Source organism: Pectinophora gossypiella, chromosome 10 (assembly GCF_024362695.1).
Source record: "Pectinophora gossypiella chromosome 10, ilPecGoss1.1, whole genome shotgun sequence".
NCBI classification, from domain to species: domain Eukaryota; kingdom Metazoa; phylum Arthropoda; class Insecta; order Lepidoptera; family Gelechiidae; genus Pectinophora; species Pectinophora gossypiella.
In genome coordinates this window covers 12,228,389-12,249,787 of record NC_065413.1, presented here as the reverse complement: position 1 = coordinate 12,249,787, position 21,399 = coordinate 12,228,389, and the positions used below count along the sequence as shown (strand labels likewise).

General features: G+C 37.9%; 1 protein-coding gene across 4 annotated transcripts in view; it reads right to left on the bottom strand.

The window, feature by feature from the left end:
- The window catches only part of LOC126370040 (tyrosine-protein kinase Fer), a 52,946-nt gene extending 33,475 nt beyond the window's left edge, over nucleotides 1-19,471 (bottom strand). For 3 of the 4 annotated variants that reach the window (XM_050014674.1, XM_050014677.1, XM_050014676.1), the window contains exons 1-2: nucleotides 18,954-19,471; nucleotides 17,098-17,288 (exon numbers count right to left, since the gene is read on the bottom strand). In XM_050014674.1, coding sequence (XP_049870631.1) covers nucleotides 17,098-17,288; nucleotides 18,954-19,149 — 387 coding nt within the window. In that variant the 5' untranslated portion in view covers nucleotides 19,150-19,471. Of the gene's footprint in view, nucleotides 1-2,248; nucleotides 2,277-17,097; nucleotides 17,289-18,953 lie in introns of those variants that run through there. The other variant, XM_050014678.1, reaches the window with a different exon arrangement.
- Nucleotides 19,472-21,399: the final 1,928 nt, after the last annotated feature.

The window sequence follows — 21,399 nt, the reverse complement described above, 5'->3', positions numbered from 1 at the left end:
GTTGCCATAAGAGCAATAGGAGCTTTAAATATTGAGGACAGTCAGTCACTGACTTGACACGATGTCAGCTGCTGACACGGCGACATGACACGGGAGTTGCCCACTGGGCACGACAGGCATAGCGGCGGCTTTACACTTCACGCTTGACATGAAATATCTAAGGCATTATAAGAGTATTACAGTGATGATGGCTAAGAAACAACCGAGATTGAACATATTGATAACAAGTACGTATCGAAAATTACTCTTGCTCTTGACTTATGCCGTCGTTGATAAACTTCCATGGAAACATCGCTATAGAAAAGATGTACTTAGTAGTTAGCAAACCGCAATTTTTTAAACGTACTTACCGGACTTTCAGGCATATCTTTTATAATGGAAATTTATGATGACCTAAATTCGTGATACGCCAAACTAATCGTTAAGTAATTACTCTGAATTATAAAACGATAGACAGCGGTTATTAATATCTGTTCCAACAATGGATTGGGTGCTTTACACCGTGCGCTATTGCTCGATATCTCTGCTGACAATAACATGACGCCCATATCAAGTTTCACAATTTGTCTACTAATGTAATCGCAACTTTGCGATGCAGGTAACTTCAAACTTACCATGGACTGAATATACTAAACCCTTAGTTAATTACGTATCATTAGGACTAAGATAATGCGACGCATCCATAATGTAGTTAAGTAAATAGAAGGTAATGTTTTCTTTCCGGAAGATTCTAAATCAAAAAGAGATAATTGATATCTTCCACAAATTCTAGAATCTCATTCCCAAAAGATATTCTTCACAAAATAGGTTACATTGTAACTGTAGTAGTATCAATATCTGCGAAGTCTATTCACTGGAGCGTATAATTTCATCTTTTTCTGCTCCATTGAATGGCAGTGATAAATCGTTTGTCTACAATTATTATGTCGACTTTCTCTGTGGATCCGTTTTTATTTAATTTCAATTATAGGTACACCCTAGGTGCGTTAATATCTTTGAAATTGATAACAGGGTTAATAAAGGTTAGAGAATATTGAATATTATTAGTATTATGAAGCAAAAAATATACGTTTGGTACATGTGAAAACCTAATTCGAGGCACGTCATCTACATAGTGACCAGCAATAAGTACATAGCTAGATATACCTACCTATAATCACACATCTGAAAGGCTTCACCTTGTGCCATTTGAAAGTGCAAATACTGAAGGCAAATATTATAGCGAGACTGCGAAATGACAGCTAGTTTAAAAGTAATAATGTCGGAATAAAGGAGTGGAATTCTCTGCCGTCTTCTGTATTTCCGAATGCATATAATCCGGGTGCTTTCAAGGCCAGAGTGAACAGGCACCTTCTTCATCATATTTCTCGTCAATGCTTTCGGGCAAGTCTGGGGCCAAGAGCAAACCCACCTAAGGTAAAAAAATTAAAAAATAACATAAGCTCATCGGTGTCATGAACACACAACAACAACCTAGACTATTAAATGCGTCGGTCATTTATAGACTTGGTACTATTATACAGGCTATTATAACCATAAACCTTCAAGATGCGGTATGCTACGGTCATCGTGTGGACAGTGCAACGAACTATTTAGGGCGATGCGACATTACACGCGATTCCCAGAAGTCTCGGCGAATCGCCAGCATACTCGAGCTCTGTGATCGCTCATTACCAACGGTACATTTTATTATGTCGTTTAATTAATTTCACGGGTACACGAGCTGACACGATAACATTATAAAATCATGGGAATGTGAACAGAAACAGGCGAGGTCACCTGCGGTTCATCGGCGCTTGGTTCCATAGATTTTTCAGCTTTTTGCTCGCTTATCCTCTACACCGTAACTGTAATATTGCAGCGGTTATTTTGAAGTTGTTTCTATTTAGATGTAACCAAGACGGTGCTTGTATCGTCTATCTGTGAAATATATATTATATAACATTTCCAAAGACTTACTTATTGAACGTTGTACTTTGGAATGTACTGTCGGTCTATCAATGCCGGCAACTTTTATTTTATTCTTCTCCCTAGCAACAAGACGGTTTTAAGGTGTGCTGAGGATATTTCCATACCATGACCCGCCAATATCAGTGTGGGTACTAATTACAATCTCATATATTTATACATATGATACCAGTTCTCTAATCCCGCCGGGCCACCTATTGAATTTTGCTCAAACCGGTCCAATAGTGACGCAACACATTCAGATTCAGAACTCATCGATATCACTAACAATACTACTTACATAATGGAACCATGTCCTAATTTTGTAACGAACCGGGCATTACCTGAAATGAAAAGAAAGGTCGTTATTATAATATTATTTAAACGATTTATACATCTGTCGATCGAGAAAGCAAGGAAAACGAAAACAAGGATAACAAAAAGCAAAATACAACGCAATAACGTTCAACAATTGTAAGGCAATAGAATTTATATCCTAATTTAGAAAATAATGGGTTAATATAGATACTATTCTAATTTTAGATGTGGATGAATTTTAGAATAACTGTAGCTATACGGAAATAGAAGATTTCAACGCATCATATCGCATTATGAAACATAGAGTGAGACAACATAGTATAAAAGGAATAAAAACAAACGGGGTATACTTATTAGAAATCTAAAAGTCTGAAACTCAGTACCCTAAACAGCGCCAAACAACAGACAATAAAAGGCAAAACAAACCTCGACCGCACACAGGAGATAAATCTATTTCTGCAGTGGAATTAATAATGGAAGCCATGCCGCACGCCGCTTGATGCGCACACGCAAGTGTTGTTTTATGAGTTGTGTCTAATGAGACGCGCGTGAGCAATGAGGTGTGAGCTACGTTTGCTTATGGTGAGGTGATAACGGTACTTAGTCGCAATTGGGTATCATATTATTATTATTTTCATGTGATGTTTTAAACGCTGCTTCATCTGTGTTTAAATCTAAGACCACAGTTTTTATGTGTGTTTTTTTATTAAGTACTGCGATCAATAATCTGAAAGTATTGACTTTCCTAAAAGAACGTTTCTTTTCTGCACGGTACAGAAAAGATACAAACCAGCAGATAATAACATTAATTTTCCACCAATCCTCTAATAAGCACGAAGCATTAGTTTACAAAGACCGAAAATTTAGGCAATATATCATCATCCAATTTTGGGCTCATCAGCATTTAATTCGAGTATCGACTCCCATTCATCCGGTCGGCGCGAGCGCAAAGGCACCGAAAGGGTAATTTCACGCAAGACGACTACAGTTACCAGTTACCAATAGTCTGGAGGCGGCCGAACTAAAATAACAGGTCTGAACGCAGAACGACGGTCTAACGAGCGAGGGGCAGGCAGTAAACCACGAGAACCTCTGTACGCTAAAGGCTTGGTTTATAAAGTCAGATTCTCTTTATACTTACCATAGAACAACTTTTTGAAAACACGGGCTTATAGATTTTGACATTGAGAAGTGCGATAAACCTCTATGAATCCGAATTGAACGTCTCTGATTGAAGAGAGTAGCTGCAGCAAATCGCGACTGCTATAAAATCTTTACCAACATCATCTGTCAAAATGTTTTTGCTAATGACGATGATGACTTGAAAAATAAAGTTCTTGAACTTCGATTTCTACTAGCCCTGTAGAAAGTATAAACATAGTCTTAAGAAAAATAATGTTGCAAGTCATTAGAACCTATCATGTTAATAAATTCAGTTCAGTGAGAAAAAAATATGTAATGTAATGAATGAAGACATTAACCATGTCATGTAGTCATCCGATTGTAACAATTAGATGCTAATTACGATGACTGTTAACTACAGCGAAATTAAATAATAACTGTGCCATGCAATTAGTATCGGATGACTAATTACTGCAATTTATAAACAGCAACATTTTCTTGCTTTTTTTTAAATGTACTTAAGTAATCCAATAGGAAGTAGGTGTCAAATACTCTTCTTTTTGAACTTTCAAATCTGACTAAAATAAGTATCCGGATAATAACCGCAACAGAAAACAATTCATCTGAATTTCTGAATACAATCCAATGAAAGTGATAGGTATTCTTCTCTGCCAGTCCGTGTTGCTCTGATGGTTTTCTTTCAAATACCATTCTATACAAAAAGTATAGATACTTGTTTCGAAATCGCTTTTCGCGAAAAAACGCGAATCGTGATATACACTTGTATATCCTATATCTGATACTTATCAGGTATAGGTAAGCGTATCGTACAATTACCAAAAAAATAATAGCATGTCTGAGACAACATTAACGGGCTGTAAACCAACACACGATGATGATATTTTACTATGCAGAGCTTTCGTAACCAATACCAATTTTGAAAAGACTTGACAAAATATTCGATAGCCCATATTTCTCTTCTACTAGTCAATATTATCTCACTGGGCAAAGGCCTCCCTTCATGATCATTAAGCAGAAAAGTCTGCTTTCAAATCAAAGAACAATTTCAAATAAAAATCATGCGGTAATTTACGGCGCACCGCTCGGCTCACTGCATCTTAAACTGATTGAGGTTGCAAAAAAAGCTGTTAAAATATAGTTCGTATTGCACCACTGGCTTTCTTATAACACTTACTTTGATATTGAGTTTTTCATACGGACTACGGATATTAAGGTTATTCTCGTATTTTCTTGTAAAATAAGTACCAGTTTTATCGTATTTTGTTGTAGTTCGAATTAAATTGTGTTTTATGTTAACGTGGAAACTTTTGGCACATATACATATACCTACATTGATTGTAATATTACCTACTTTCGTCAAAGAAAACTCCCATTAAAATCAGATAATTCACTCCTCTCAACCTTCCTTTTATATCATTTTGACCCCAATCGAAATAAAAAGTTCTCCGTTGGTCCTGCGAACTGTATGCAACAATTACATTACGAAATCGGTGATAGAATCAACGAGCTCCATCGGATACAGCCATGACACCTGAGGTCAAACTAAATGCGATATTAATCATTGTCGACGTTTTTGTTTGCTGTTGGTCACCGATGCAGCTGTAATAAGTTCAATTCTACTGTAGACATATCCATTGTCAATTTTAAAGTATCTGTCTTTTAAATATTAAGTCTATTTAATTTTACCGACCACGAAAATATGAATTGTAGCGTTGTTATCTTTTAATTAGCTAGCAAATACGACAGCAACATGTTAGCAACAACTTCAAAAATAACATGCTTACATCAAATAATCTCGAGCACAAAATACACTGCCGTCAATTTCCAAACACAAAACAACATGATCACAATGTCTTTGTAGCTCCAAAAATGTGATATTTACCCACTATCCCAGCAATACCATTGTCTTGAATGCAGCACAACACACATGCCACTAAGTACAAGCAGAATTTTAGGATTTCATACATACATACATAAACTCACGCCTATTTAAACGGAAAATATGGAATTCCATTTGCTTCAATCCTGACACACTACCCTTGCATCCTCCACATTCATTAATCCTTTCATACAAGCCGGTTCATAGTAGATCGTACTTTTCTAAGGACATCTCCAATTTGGTCAATGTACGTCCTTCGAGGTCTTCCTTTCCCAGCCCTACCACCAACCTTTATAATGCTGTCGTACTAACCTCACGTTACAAAATTTCCTAACCATGCCGTGTATACACGTTTTGGGTTTTAATCTAGTTATTACCCACATCTGTAACCTTTTATTTTCGCATGCCATGATTGTTACCTGTTGTGTGTACCTTTTAAATAAATAAATAAATCCTATTATCCTTCATCCGCTCTACGTGTTTATACCAAATTAACATTCCCTTCTCAATCTTAAGATTTGAAATATTGACAAACCAACAAGCAAATAATTCAATATGTAACACGATGCTAAGGCTGAGGGCACGAAGAAAGCGTAACAATGTCGTGAGAACCGTGGGATTAGGTAATTCACCGCGCTATACACACTCCTCGTAAATCGTAATAGTGATGATAGTGCATAATAATCTACCAGGTTTACACTTCCTTAATTAATATTGCTGTTTATTTGCATTCCATGCGACGCAGTGTATGTCTCCAGATGTAAAATCGCTTGCATAACAGTAGCTTTCGATTTATTGTAGATTTTTTCCAATTTGTATCTACGCAAATTACTTACTCGATGTAATTTTTTACCACGTCTAACCATTTACCTATTGAATAGTCCGCACCGCGGGATTCCTTAGGAAGTACCATAGTACATGGAATCAGGAATCTCGATGATACATATTATATCATCGACGTCACCACGTTAGTCCAATCATGACTAAATGCCTCCTCGAATATTAAAATTTGCTTTATACATATAGGTACAGTTACAAAATCTATATATAAGTTACCATTTATCTCTAAACTATTTGGAATTTACAGTTCTTATCAAAAATCAATCATCAATTATAATTTTATTAGGAATAACATTTCATGTAAATTGATAACATTATGAACTTATGTTTTAATTAGAAACATTCATTTATATTGCAGTGGGTTATGTCAACTCGTACCCAATAAGCAACTTAGAATGAGTAACCGTCAGTTTTCATAATCACAATTACGCGAAAGTATAAGTAGTTTGTTAACGATTCAGTTGTAATGATACCGTCATTCACCTTTAGCCTAAAGCAAATGACCGTACTGACTGTACGTAGATACGAAGAAAAACTGGCCATTAGTATATTATGTCGGGGAATCACTACTGAGGAACCGATGCGTGTTATATTACCATCGCTTTGATAAAAACCAAGACACATTCAGTCAAACAGCCACTTCGAAGGCTACTGTGAACTTGTGAACATATCCTGAACAAAAAAATATTTTATGACATACTCAATCATGAAGAAATATTCGTTGATCGGAAACAATTTGAAAATGGAAATGGAGAAGAATGTGAACCGTTTGAAGATAGTTGGAAACAACAACTATATGAAGATTGAGAAGAACGAAGGAGAAGTCGTGATGATTGGCACCAACTGTTGTGTGGAAGTTGCTGATAATAGTGGGAAAGTAGAGTTCGTCGGAAACGGTGGAAATATCAACATCAAAGCTGACGTCATAGGGGTGGATAACTTCGATGTAAATAACAGTGGTAAAGTGGCACACGTTGGTACTGCTGATGATACGTCATCTAAAGACTCAAAAGAAGTGAAAAATAACAAAAGTTACGACAATATAAAGTGCAAAGTGTTTAAAAATGAGAAATTGTTAAACCTAGTTTGGCCTAAGGAACTTTTGCTGAGTAAGTTTTCTAAGAATTATAGAAAATTTTGAAAGTAGGTACGTACTTATTATTTTTATAAATAAGTATGTTGATTTGTGAATCTATAGTAAGTATCAATTAATAGAATGAATAAGTACAAAAGTTACCTTACCAAACTGCCAATGTTGTACATAGACTATTTAATTAAGATTATAAAAACTGTCGTAAAAAATCTACATCATCCGTATTACGTTTGCATCATACCTACAAATAATTTTAGCTCTCTTAATTATTGAAAATCATATATGTACAGTTAAGAGTCAACTTTGAATATACTTTGTTAATATTAAATTGCATTTGTACATAATAACCCACATAATTTAGCTGCGTTGAATACTTTAATTAACTAATTGAAACTATTATAAATATTGGCAACAACTACAACTGCTGTAATGTCACCTTGTACGAGAATAAATACTTTTGTTAAACAAATACGAAAATTCATACGTGATTTAAGTTGTGTTAACAAATGACGTGACCAATTTAAACTGATGTGTCTCGGAACTAAGTCGGTACATGTTGCAGGGGCATCCCATATTTTTTGCCTTCAGTCCAATGCTTTGGCTCACAGCCATCGGCGCTACATCATCCTAATTATTAGAGGTGTATAACGATTATGACACGTATTTATTGAGATTCTAAAATTAGACAAAATACTTAGATTTATTTTTGTTACAATTTATTTATTTTATTCACATTTCAGTGTCTTTTTAAATGATTTTGTAAATGAATAAATAATTTATTTTATATTTTATCCAAGTAGGTTTTGACTTTTACTAAAGTTTCGTAAAAAATATTACAGAATAATATATTATATTTTTAAATTGTACCTTGTAGGTAACATTGCCTTGAAGTTTAGCAATAAATAAAAGTCTCAAATTAAATTAATGAGCTTTTTAAGTACTTGCTCCAATTGAAACAGAAAATAAATAAGAAGTCGGACAGAATTTCGTGATGAACAAATCACAAGAAATAAGTTCTGCTACAAATATCAACCTTCGCAATCGTGTGCTTGAAAATGTCAATGCCAACCGTGGTCTTCCTAACTTCGTCATTTGATGATGCAACGATATTAATAATATACAACCAAATTGATTGTTTGTTAGCCATTATATTAGGGGCAATTTAACAGAATACCACTAGCGGCTGGCCAAATTGGTAACTACTAGACTCAGGCTGAATTTACTCAAGACGTAATAAGTACTGCAGTAATTCTTACGACAACAAAGGAATTAAATTACAAACGAAATTATTAAACTGCGCAAATATGTTTTGTTCTAGACTATGATACGGATTTTCGTAACAGAACCCAATTTTACAAGAAACAGTTTAATCAATTATATTTGCTTTTAAAGAAAATCGTACTTACCAGCCTTGTAGCTAAGGATAAGTTTTTGCCGACTTCAATAAAGGAGGTTATCAATTTGATGTTAGCTTATAAATGTGGCGTGGGCTTCTAAACACGTGTGCCTCACAGGTGTATGTATGTACCTATGTTTGTACACGCATTTATCAGAAACTACAAATCATATTGCTATAATTTCTTTTGTTATTGGATTAATTATTCAACTTTGACCGGAGATCGTGCAAAGTCAAAAATAATGCAAAAATCAAGGGGAGGCCTTTGCCCAGCGCAGTGGGATCGACTAGGCTAGATTAGGTAGTCAACTTAGGGAATAGTTCAAGACATTTGTGTGTTAGTGCTAGGACATTGAAAGAAAGAAAATATTTATTATTAGAGGACGCCACATCTACGATACAATAACATCTAAAATGTAGACTGAATCACCTGGTTGTCAGAAAAAATGAGAAAATTCCGTTCTTCGGAAAGCACGTGAACGGTTGACCCAGAGTTGGGACTAGTAAGTCCAAATGCCTCCAGCAATCCGCAGTGGAGCAGCGTGGTGGAGTATGCTAAACAACCCGTCCGGTTGATTGAGGGGAGGCCTGTGCCCGCCATGAGACAGCATAAGCTGTTTATGTTATGTATTTTAGAAATTAACATGTTCAACGCCACGCAAAACAGTGGATTTTTTCATTCAAGCCATGGGGGACACGGGTGGGTCAAACTGTACTGACCCATTCGGTCGCGGGGGTCACCCGTGAACCCAGAGAGGGTTCCGATTTAAATACGATTTACAGGCTACAAAGCAGCGATTTCATGTAAAACTGTTAGAGGAGTGGGCCACGTGGCTCGTAGAACAGCCAGATTTGGTCCTTGAATGTCGCAAAATACATAAAAAATATTTACGAATTTCTGAAAGTTGTAGGGTTGTTCTGAACTCTACAAAAAATATATTATTCAGGTGATAAATTAAATTTTTAGACACAATAAATCGAATAAGTAAATTATTAACACTTTTATTTAAATAACATTTAATCAATAACAAATAGTATGTTACAACAATACAGTAAAACACGGAAATATTACGGAAAACCCACAAACCTACTGCAATATCGCAAAAGGAAATACGATGCATAGATTCCTGATACCGATGGCCGATGAGACGATGACTCAATGGAGGAATGTCAGTACCTGATTATGATAAATAGTACCCAGTCAGCAGTCGACAAAGTCAGTTATTGTTCACGTAAATAAACTTGTCTTATCAGCCAGGAGTAAGTAAACAATAAGGCATTTAGGGCACTTATACAGGGTGTTAGTGACATCGTAACGAAAACTTTGAAGGGTGATTCAGACCATAATTCTGAGTTAGTAAGAGAAATTTTCCGTCGCAAAAGTATGGAACTGATATTAATTAAAAAGAACACTTAAACTTTCATGAAGAAGAAAGGTAGGAAGGGGGGGGAAGGGGCAGACCTAGGAGAACATTAATGAAACAAATAAAAGAGAAGGTGCAGGTCGTGTCGTATCAGGAGGTGAAGGTTTTGGCGGGAAGAAGAGAGGAATGGCGATTACTCCACCGACAAGAGCGCAGAATGGCGATTATTAACTGACAAGAGCGCAGCTCTTAAATAGAGAGAGAGAGAGAGAGAGAAACTTTCATGAATTTTTCGAGAAGAAATTCCACTTGCTATCAACTCAGGATTATGATCTGAATCTTCTCCCTGAGTATTCATTACGATGTCAATAACACCCCTACCGAATACATTCCGCTTATGGACGGTACTGAAAAGTATCGGCGTCCGAAAGACGTAATATACGATCCCGACGACCCTATTACTCTAGCCATATAGCCATAGAGGCAGCCAATCAGCTCGCGACACCAAACACTTCAGGACCCCGATACCGACCCCGCCGGCGTGGTCGACGATTTCCCTCATTCAGCGCTTATCGCTATCGACCCACTAGGGTCGATTAATTCTTTCAAATATTTTTCCTCTCAGACGACGCCCTGAGCCAAGGTTCGCGCCCAACTGGGCACCCTCAGGCCTGTTGTCTTAAACGTGGTATCGGGTGAGAGCCTTCAGCGCTCCCCATTTGTCCGGCCAAGTAGTTAATGCCATCTGCGACAAATCTACAATAAGTCATGTCAAAAAAAAAAAACTATAACACCCTGTATGTGGAAAGACATAAAAGTAACCAAAGGAGTACCTACTGTGTCGTAAAACCCATAGTAATCCGGAGTATGATCCATATCCAATCTGTTTTAGCAACAGCCTCCGTGGTCCGGTGGTTCATTCCTCGAGGAACCATATCACTTTGTGATCCCCATAGTTTGGTTAGGACGTTCTGCAGGCATTCTGCATTGCAGGGTGAGCTGATTTTCCTATAGTAAGATGACCCAATAGGAAGATGTTTTAGAGGGCACGTTCAGCAGTCAGACCCGACTACTATTATTTACATGAGCATATTACATGAGTTATGTCAGGGGCCTTGGCGGCTCAATCCTTGTCGTGACACCAGAGTTGATAAGGTCGGTCATTGGTCTCACAAACCCCACGAGATACCTGTTTTAGCTAACCAGTTTCCTGTGGAAACTGCCGTAAGTAAATAACAAAACAAAATTAAAATACTTACATATCTTTTTAAAGTTTATTATAAAGTATCTGTTTACCCCGTAGGAAATAGGCGTGAATATATCGATGTATATATATATATGTGGCTCTGTCTACCCCATTAGGGATTACGGGCGTGAGTTTACGTATGTATGTATTCTATGTAACGGATTCCACACGAAATTAGCCCACATTATACGACCGTACAGAGTGATGGCTCATTACCATCGGCTCCATTGGACGTCATAATCTCCGTTTGGTTGGCGTAGGTATCAAAATTATCTAACGGTGCACTTTCACTGATCGCGGCGGGTTTCACTTTCCCCCGCCTAATGAGGCGATTCGACTCTTGCGCAACAATGGCTCCCATCGACTGACATGTATCATTGTAGTTATTGATTTTAGTCTTGTGTGATGTGGTGAAGCTTGTCGTGTTTGTCTTAAACTGACTGTGAGTATAACAGGATCGAAAGATAAGAGTAAGTATGCTACCTTAATCACCTGATTGTCCGAAAAAGTAAGATGATTCCGTGCTTCGAAAGGCACGTCAAGCCGTCAGCTAGCTCAAACTCGTTCAGCAGCCCGCACTGGAGCAGCGTAGTGGAGTATGCCCATACCTCCTCTGGTTGATTGAGAAGTACCAGCAGTACGACGTATACGTATACTAATGCCTAACGCCTTTTGTATGTGTAATGCCTTCGAGCAAGTCTGGGGCCAAGAGCAAACCCATCAAAGGTAAGAAAATAATAATAATACATGCTACTTATTTGTGTCATCGTGTGGCACGCAGGATATGGCTGGATGTCGATAGCCCAAGATCGTCAGAAATGGAAAAACATGGAAGACGTCCAAAATTGGATATGAATTTAGGCTGATATAGATAGATAGATTAGTGTTTAAGTACTGCCTAGAGACATGCCGACCGCATGAAGTTGAACTACAAGTGCATGCAGGGGTCAAAACATCCATGACAAGATGAACTGAGTACCCACGCCTCACCGAGCTTTCTGTGAGACCAATGTTATAGGTGGTGAGCCGTATCGCCGTCCATAATGGTCGAGCCAAACCTCATTGGTGCCAGTCCGATACCGGGGTTGGAAGCGGCGCTCCCCGATTGAGAACCAAACCGGTGTACCACAGCATCACAGTAAATTCCAGGCAGCCTGAATACTTACAGAAAAAAAACAAAATCATCTAAAGAATATGAAAAGGAAAGAGCAATCAGAGCTGAACTTGACACACATAAAGACGTTACAAAACTGAAGGTGACGATTGAAACGAATTATCGGTTACAAAACGAATACGCAACAGAAATAGGGTATTAGACTGGGTCAAAGATAATTTATAAAACGCTAATCTAGAAATAGAAGCCAGTCTAAGATGATCAAAAATCAATCTCATTTTACTTCTCGAATTAGTTCCGAATTGTATTTATGAATTAAGTAACAACGAGTACGACGTTTGACCGCTTTTATTGATGACGTCACAGGACAGTATTTCCATACAAACTCCAAAGTTAACTGTCGTTCAAATAACTACACGTAAGTACTTGGAACGTAGTAATGATACATCTCCCAGACAAAAGAAATGGGTTAACATTTACCATCAAGATCCGAACATCCTGATTTTGAAGAATATCCATACGATGCAGGTATACGATAACAAGATGAAAACGAAACAAGCAATTCTCTCCTTATAATGAAATCCACACAAGCGCCTTTTTGATAAATCACATTCGGTTACTTAGCTAGTTTGAAACGAGGTAAAACCTTGTGGTCTCCATTTTTACCCGAATTGAAATTAATTGAAAGACGTTGAGGTTTTGTAGAAGGAAATCACAACACATTAGACAATACTCAACAACGATCTCTTTGATGTTTTCAATGAGGTCAACCAATCTATGTTCTAACTATACAGCAAAATCAAAGCTAATAATTTCGATGAAATCCAACAGCTGTTTAGCGGATGCAGTTCTACAGATTCTAAAATGTATCGTGACAACATTCCGTACAGAAATCAGAGTACAATTGTATATTGGCACTAATTCAAATATTTCATTAAAAAAAAACGAACGCACGCCAATCGTACGCCTTCCGACAGAGACAAATACTTGATAATTTGACTAAACCTATTTTATTGATGATAAAATATTTTACATACTTATTTACTTTTATTTATTTTAATTATAGTATTTTATTATTATAGATATATTAGGATCTCATGAGACAAACAAAAAATCTACTTAAATAAACTAATGGCTCTTAGGACAACAACACGACACTGATAGACAAGACACATGTAATAAACACAAAAAAAAAACCTCAATAAAAATGTAATTCAAATACATTGTAACAAACTTCATAAATATTTTGAGCCCGAAATTTACGGTTCATAATCTTAATAGCGAATCTGGCCGTAAAATACATTACTAACGTTTATCTGAATAATTCTCGCCGCTTTTGCTCAACTATTTTGAGTTAACACGCTGTAAATTTTACTCATTTGACCTAATTACCAGTGAGCTAACATGTTATAGTGGTTAGTTAACCACTACAATAGCATAGGTAGCTATAGTTAGCCCCTATATCGCAAAGTCGGAGGCCCTGGAATTGATTCCATGTTAATTTAGGAAGCTCATTCTTAGAAAAATGTATTTTTGATTTAAGTAAGTACAGCTAAAATCTGGTAGCGAGACTAAAACGCATATGTTTGTGTGTAGGTATCTCTGGAAAAATAAATAAAAATGCTCAAAACTTAAAGGTTTATATAAGCAATCTATTTTCTATTTCTAAACCTTCAGGAAACATATTATAAACCAACAAACAACGGTTCTAGTGCAAATATTTTTTGAACTGGGTCAGGCAAAGACGTCTGCGCGAGTCTTTCGTCCTACTTACAACTTTTTGCTACACGCACGCTAACCCGCTTAGCAACTGCGAGTTGTAAGCGACAAGTGACAAGTCACAGTGAGCAGTCACTTGACCACTGTAACCGTACAATGAGCTCAGACTACAGACATACGCACATTCAATTAGTCTTGGATTCCGCGAAGACGAGACAGACAGAGCAAGCACTAGAAATAGATCCTGCTAAATTGTACCTCCGAAATTACTCACATGAAAATTATTCAACACTTGACTGAATTTAATCGTGTAGATACTTAAAATATTAAACATAGCATAACATAAACTCACGACTATACCCCAATTGGGATAGTCGGGTACATCTAACGCAAGATGATGATCGAACGCATGTAGACCAACGTGGCAGGAGAGCCGTATCGCCGTAACAGTGTTAGCGAAAACTGCACTTAAGATAAATAAAAAAATATATAAAGTACTTATATTAAAAAATATGATCATTTTTAACTCTACTAAAGTCCCGCACTGAATCCCGTACAACTTGAAAATATGGATAGTTTAAAACAATACCTACTTACTCCCTCTCAAGCATGCGTTGATAAATACAAAATATAACTCGACATATTACCTCAATAAGCAAAAAATCTGAGGAAAACATGTATTGACTATGACAAGTCAGTTTGTTTGCCAACAAGGTTCTTATATCCGGGCCACATCCGGTGCGCGGATACGAGTGTCGATTGACACATCGCCATCGGAGATGAGGGTAGGGCAGTCAATAATGAAATGTGTAATTGAGCAATGTAGATGACTAACAACATGAACAAGGCCATTCTGTGTCCTGCTGTTGAAGAAACTGGAGAACAAACAATTTGAGTAACTTAGTGACAAAGAAATGTTTCAAATTCTAGTCTAAACTTAGTCTCGTCTCGTCTTAATCGTTAAAACTTGTGGAAATAATGGCAATAAAATTAAACAACCGAGAAGAAATCAGTGTTGCACGCGCCGCAACTCCGGCGCAGGCCAATGAACGGTGACAGGTGCCGCCAACCAATCCTGTGTGGACCGTCACAATACGCGGCGCAGTTAGAAATCACTAAATTACACTTTACATCCTTCTCTGCACCGCGGTGGCGCAGTTACGTCAGAGCGAGACCCAGGACGCGGCTCCTCTCACTTTGAACGTGATCCGGTCATCTTTCCACAGCCTTTGTTTACCGGCGATCAATCTGAACATTTTCCTTTTTTGTTATTCCGGACGTCAACTCGCAAATGGAAATAAATTGCCTTCTTCTTTCGATTCTGCGTTCGCGACGCAGTCTAATTGGTCCGTAGACCTGCTCTACTTTCGATCTACGATTACTCGATATTTCTTTGTCCGCTGCGTTTTGTCACGGTACATTTTTATCTGTAAGTAGACAATGACCTGGCACCTATTGTAATTCCGTGGAGATGGGCCCACGCATTCCAGGAGGTCGTTACCGAGTGTAATGTCAGTCATTCATTAGGCGAGTGCATTCCCTTGCATACAAATGTCCTTCCTGCCGGTGACTTTCCGCTTACAAGACTTGCCAGGATACTTTCTAAAGGCAGAGCTTAACCGTAGAATACGAACCAAATAAAGACCTACATTTATGGGCATACCATAAACTTGTTTTAAATGAAACCACCTTAAATCTTTCAAAACGCGCAAAAAACATTAGCCATAGGTTAAAACAGTGGTTATAAATCTAACAGATGTTTGTCTTAGTTGTGCCGAGCGGCGCCAATCTCCCATGTTTTATTTACATCATGGAAAAAATTGGCACCGAGCCCAATGTATGGCCCGCGTACGCAATGATATCTGGATGTTCTGAACTCCTAATGCAGACAAATAAGATTACAAGAGCGAAATACGAGCCATTGAACCTTGGTTAAAAGTGCAGCTCGGCCATAAATCGATCGAGTGAACGTTTTCCAATTGAGCGTTGTATCTTATTGGCGGCAAGTAATTATGCGTTCACAATAACATTTACAGTAAGTGGCTACGTAAAGTAAGTCTGACGAATTAATGACTCTTATTTACCAGAATGGTATTCAACATGTTGATTGCTGTTGATGTACATCAATCGTTTCCAACATCCAGTCATGTAGTACCATTACCCCACATATATGCTGAGATTAGCGACGGGAATATTGGAAATCTGACGGGTTAACAGCTGTTTGAGTCGGCCTCGACACAGTTCTTTCATTTGCACCGTTCTCTGGACCTAATTATGTAGCAAGATCGACGATAGGAAGCTAGGAGCACTAGCCGGCGGACCGGTTGGTAACGGGGCAGACTTTACCGCCGCCGCGAGAAGGAAATATCAGTTTCCTTGAAGTACAAATTGAGGTGTTTAACTCGAGCAAAGTGAAGTGTGTTTCTCAGAAGGGAGCATGCTGTTTTACTGGTTATTTTGCATCGATATTTGAACCGAAACTTGATTCATTTGAAAGCAAACAGAATTACATGTTTGCTAACGTTATTTTCAAACTGCTGACGATTCTAAACGATGATGCCAGCCCGTGTCATAGTGAAACAAATGTAACATTGCAATTTTTTTTGGATATCGATGTAATATGCAAGGCAAGGATTGTGACTCACTGTTGTTATCGACGTTAGACGTGATCGGTCACGCTCACGTACTAACAGTTGATAAAGGTAACCGTAAAATAGTGTTGTCATAGTCATACCTACGTTGAGAAGCAGAAAATGGTAGGTGCAAAGAACCGTCATGTCGTCAGAATTACACATTGATTGTTTTGGAAAACATCGTTATGGATTTCATGATCAACAACAACAATGCATTTTGTTACAACATGACCAACATGTAATCATTGGTCTTATAGTAAACATTGCTTTGGCTTACCAAAATACTAACAAGGGTTCTGAAAATCTTAAGATTGCAAAATATTGTCTATCTATTGTCAACGACATCTCTATGGACCTACTTTACGGCTAATACCTACAAAACAAAGGACCTAAACGAACACGTACCTGGGTAAACTGCGAAGAGATCTTGGTGTGGTCTTCTTGGTACATCTTCCGTGCCTTCCTCCGCTCCGTCATGAGCGAGGTAAGGCGGTCCAGCGCTCGAGACTCCAACGCTTCAGCGTTCGCACGGATCAGGCGAGCGGTGTTCTCCCATTCCTCAGTCATCGTGCGCCAAGCTGATGCTATCACCGAGCCTGAGGATGATGAACAAAGACAAATTAAATACCCAGGCGAAATAACAGGTAGATATCTCGCTTTGAAGGTTGCATTTGGAAAAGTCTATGATTCGGGAGTTATAAACGCAGTCCTATTATTGATTGTGGCAGATAGAACCAACTTGTGCAGTGGATTCAAATTGCAATCAGTTTTCGTCTAAGTATTTTATGATAGTAAGAAACAGTTACGATACCAAAGGCGACCTCAGTGGGTATTTTTTAGATAGGCATAAAAGTTAACAGAGAAGAATATGGGAACACTTTGCAATATGTCAAGTACGGTTGGTAAACCACCACACCACAAATTCTAAACTTTACATAAATCTCAGAGTTTGCATGGCATAGTAATTGAATCTTCCTTCTTAGATCTAGGTCACTAACCACCTCTATGTCATCCTCATCACTAATTTAAGAGCCACGCTCTTGTCGGTGTAGCATTCTCCATTCTTGTCTATCAAATACCAATTCCTTCACTTCCTTATAAGACACGACGTTCACCTTCTCTTTAATCTGTTCCATGTAAGCTCTTCTTGGTCTTCCCCTTCCTCTCCTTCCTTGTAGCTTCCCTTCCATGATGTTTTTAATAAATTCGAAAGAATAAGGAATGAATGAATTCGTAAGAGTAAGGGAAAAGAGGCAAATATTGAGGGTTATTGAGGACAGAAGAGGCAAGACACTTAATAAGACACATCTATGTAACAGGCTAGAAATAGGTACTTTTTTATGTTTTTTTTATTATAGATTACAAAAGACATTGCTGAACTCATACAGTTATCTTACTACTAAGCCTCTTAATCGATCTGATCTGAAACTGCTTATAAATCCTTTGTATTAGTCTGTGTTAATCGTGTTCCATTTTTACCAATGTTAGTGATCTGATAATTTCACGCACGTGTATTGGAGAACAATGGTTCTAAACGCAGACTCGTTGCAACTAACTTTTACATTCGCAAAATTTGGGGCAGAATGTACCTACCTCATAGGTAGCCGCATAGGTACCTACATACCTACCTCTTAAAACAAATTTGCAGAAACCAACAGAATATCAAATGTGTTGCATAATTAACAAATTTTATCTTCCGTTATCTTATCCTTATCATAATCAATTCGGTTGATGTCGTTACCCGATAAACCATTTCCTTGATTTCCGCTTGTCTATCGTAAGTAGGTACACCTATTTCAAATCAGAAGTCATTATTGATACACTACCTATTTGCTGTGGAATATTTTGATACAATCTAACCCTGTTGCATTTCAAACTAAGTAGATAAACCTACTCGAAACTAAATATAAACTAGATCGTAATTTTATACAACTTATGGATATCGTTCATCGGAGGTAAACAAATATTAGGTACAATCTACCCACAATAATGTTGCTCCCATCTTTCCTTTGTTTAACATTTGAATGTAACGGCACATAGGTAGGTTGTATCATTAAGACTACTAAGGAGTGCTTTGATAAGCTACCTTTGTCTGATCTCGAAAACAGACAATACTCATGCCTACTCGTAATCTAGCGATACGTGGAGCGGTTCTGTAAGGGGTAGGCAGAGCCACAAAGTAACCAGAGATCTTGCACATACACCAATTCTTAAGACCTTTTCTGACTGGAATCTCAATAGGATCGTCTAAGGAGACTGACCATTAAGTTCCTCGCACTTGTCCATCTTCTGACCCTGCGTTGCGGCCGCGGACAGCGCTAGCGCGTACTCGCGGTCGCTCTTCATCTTGGCTTGAAGACTTCGCTTCATGGTCTCCATGAGACGTAGCTCGGCGTCCTGGCGCGCCAGCAGGGCCTCGTGCGCCGCCCTCCCGGCGCCCCCGCCCGCGAACCCCATCACCTCTCACTAGCCCAAACACATCGCGTAAACACAACACTGTTCACATCACACGGATTACACCCCGTTATCACCGGCACCGTGTTTTACGTCACTGAGAAATTCTATTTTATTTTACCACTGGATATTTCTTATAATAAAATAAAGTACCTAAATATTTGAAAAATCTGAGGTAAGTTTTTTTGGCTAGCCGAGCGATCGTCTAAATAAAACACATCGAGACAAAAAATGGTATCGATAAAAATGTTTTAACGGCTGCGCGTCGAAGCGATGTGCGCGCGTCCGTACGGCAACGGTGCGCGACCTGAATGCCATCTAGCGAGGTGGTGGTGCGCCTGCGCCACGCCGCAGCCACTCGCCGCCCGCGCCGACGACTCCGTTGCATGCTGAACTACAAGGAGACAGACTCCTAATCCAGTTTTTACCCGATGCTTTGTCTCAGAGTCGTGATTGCGAAATCTTACGAAATACGCTCTCTGTCTACCCTACCCAGCTACTTATACGCTTTTTGGACATGAAGAACCTATTTAACTCTGTCTGTATATTTATTGAAAACAGATTAGGGTGATGATCATCTATCTACCTATCTAGGTAGATATCTAGATATAAGAGAGTATTATATATTATATATATGTCCATAATCTTACTATTTATTCTACTTATTAGGTACCATACCACCGGCCTCCGAGGTCTAGTGGTTGAGCGTTGGACTCACGATCCGGAGGTCCCGGGTTCGAATCCCGGTGGGGACATATCACAAAAATTACTTTGTGATCCCTAGTTTGATTAGGACACCTGACCTTACAGGCTGATCACCTGATCGTCCAAAAAGTAAGATGATCCGTACTTCGGAAGGCACGTTAAGCCGTTGGTCCCGGTTACTACTTACTGATGTACGTAAATAAGTAGTCGTTACATGAGCCATGTCAGGGGCCTTTGGCGGCTCAATAATATTAACTCTGACACCAAGGTTGATGAGGTTGGTAATTCAACTCACAACCCACACGATAGAAGAAGACTTATTAGGTACCTACCTAAAAATAATAAATCTATGTCACTACCAACCCCCGATAGGTAGAACAGCGTGCTGAAATTTGCTCCAATCCATATCCAATCCCATAGAGTGGATTATGGAACGTATAGGTACTTCCGATGTTCATTAATCGAATACAATACAACACAATACTCTTTGTGCTTTAATGCATACAACATACAGTACAAAATATAGTTTATTAAAATTGAACTGTGAGACGCGGCATTATTGCCAAGTAGTATTATTAGGCAGGCAACGAGTTATGTATAATATAACCTAAATTATTCTATGGAGATTACGTTATATTAACTTCATTATCCATAAAGTCATCATAATACTACTCTGATTATTTTCTGTAATCGTTAAAAATATAACTTTCTTTTTAGTTCTTCTATCCATTGTTACAGTCCTATAATTCAATTCTCTTATCGTACGTACGTACGAACCCATAGCACGGCACTCGCATATTCATCAGCTACCTAGCCAATAGATGGAGTTGTCGTTTGCCGTGAACAAAGGGAGGGTTCATACTTAGTGTTCATATGACTCAATATAGCAATAAATAAAACATAATCCTCTGTTTTGTTCTGCCGCAATTGGGTAAAAGAAAAATATATATTTACTAAAAGAACCGGTTATACAAAAACCGGTATTTACCGAAAAAGTAGACCACCTTACTTTTTCTTAATGTTGCTAGTACAAAAAAACTTTAATCAGGGTATTTTTTTTTCAGGGTAAAATTTGGGTAAAATTTATTGTTTAGTTTGTTGAGCCTTTTCATATTAAGTTTTTTATTTGTTATATTTTTTTCATAAAGGTATGATATGAATGAAATGTAACTGTTTTACAACAGTAAGTCTGCTAATGTTCTGTTTAGTTAATAGTTATTACTATCGTATATTGCAAGGATTGTGTATGGACTACTATGGACCAAATTATCAACTACGACAATAGACTTTACTTTATTTATCCATTTATCCCAACTGTTCTTGACTTCAAAGTCGGCCTAAGGCGAGGAGGCCACTTTAAAATAAACCACAAAACTATAATAATATAATCCAGTGTACCTATGAATGTTCTTTTACGTATCCACAAATATATTTCATAACATTAAATAACTTTTAACACCACGTGTGATTTTTATGACCATAGCGGTATTTTGAGGATTTCCCATCCCGTTATTCCACTCATCTTTATACTTAGGGTAGTTGATTTTG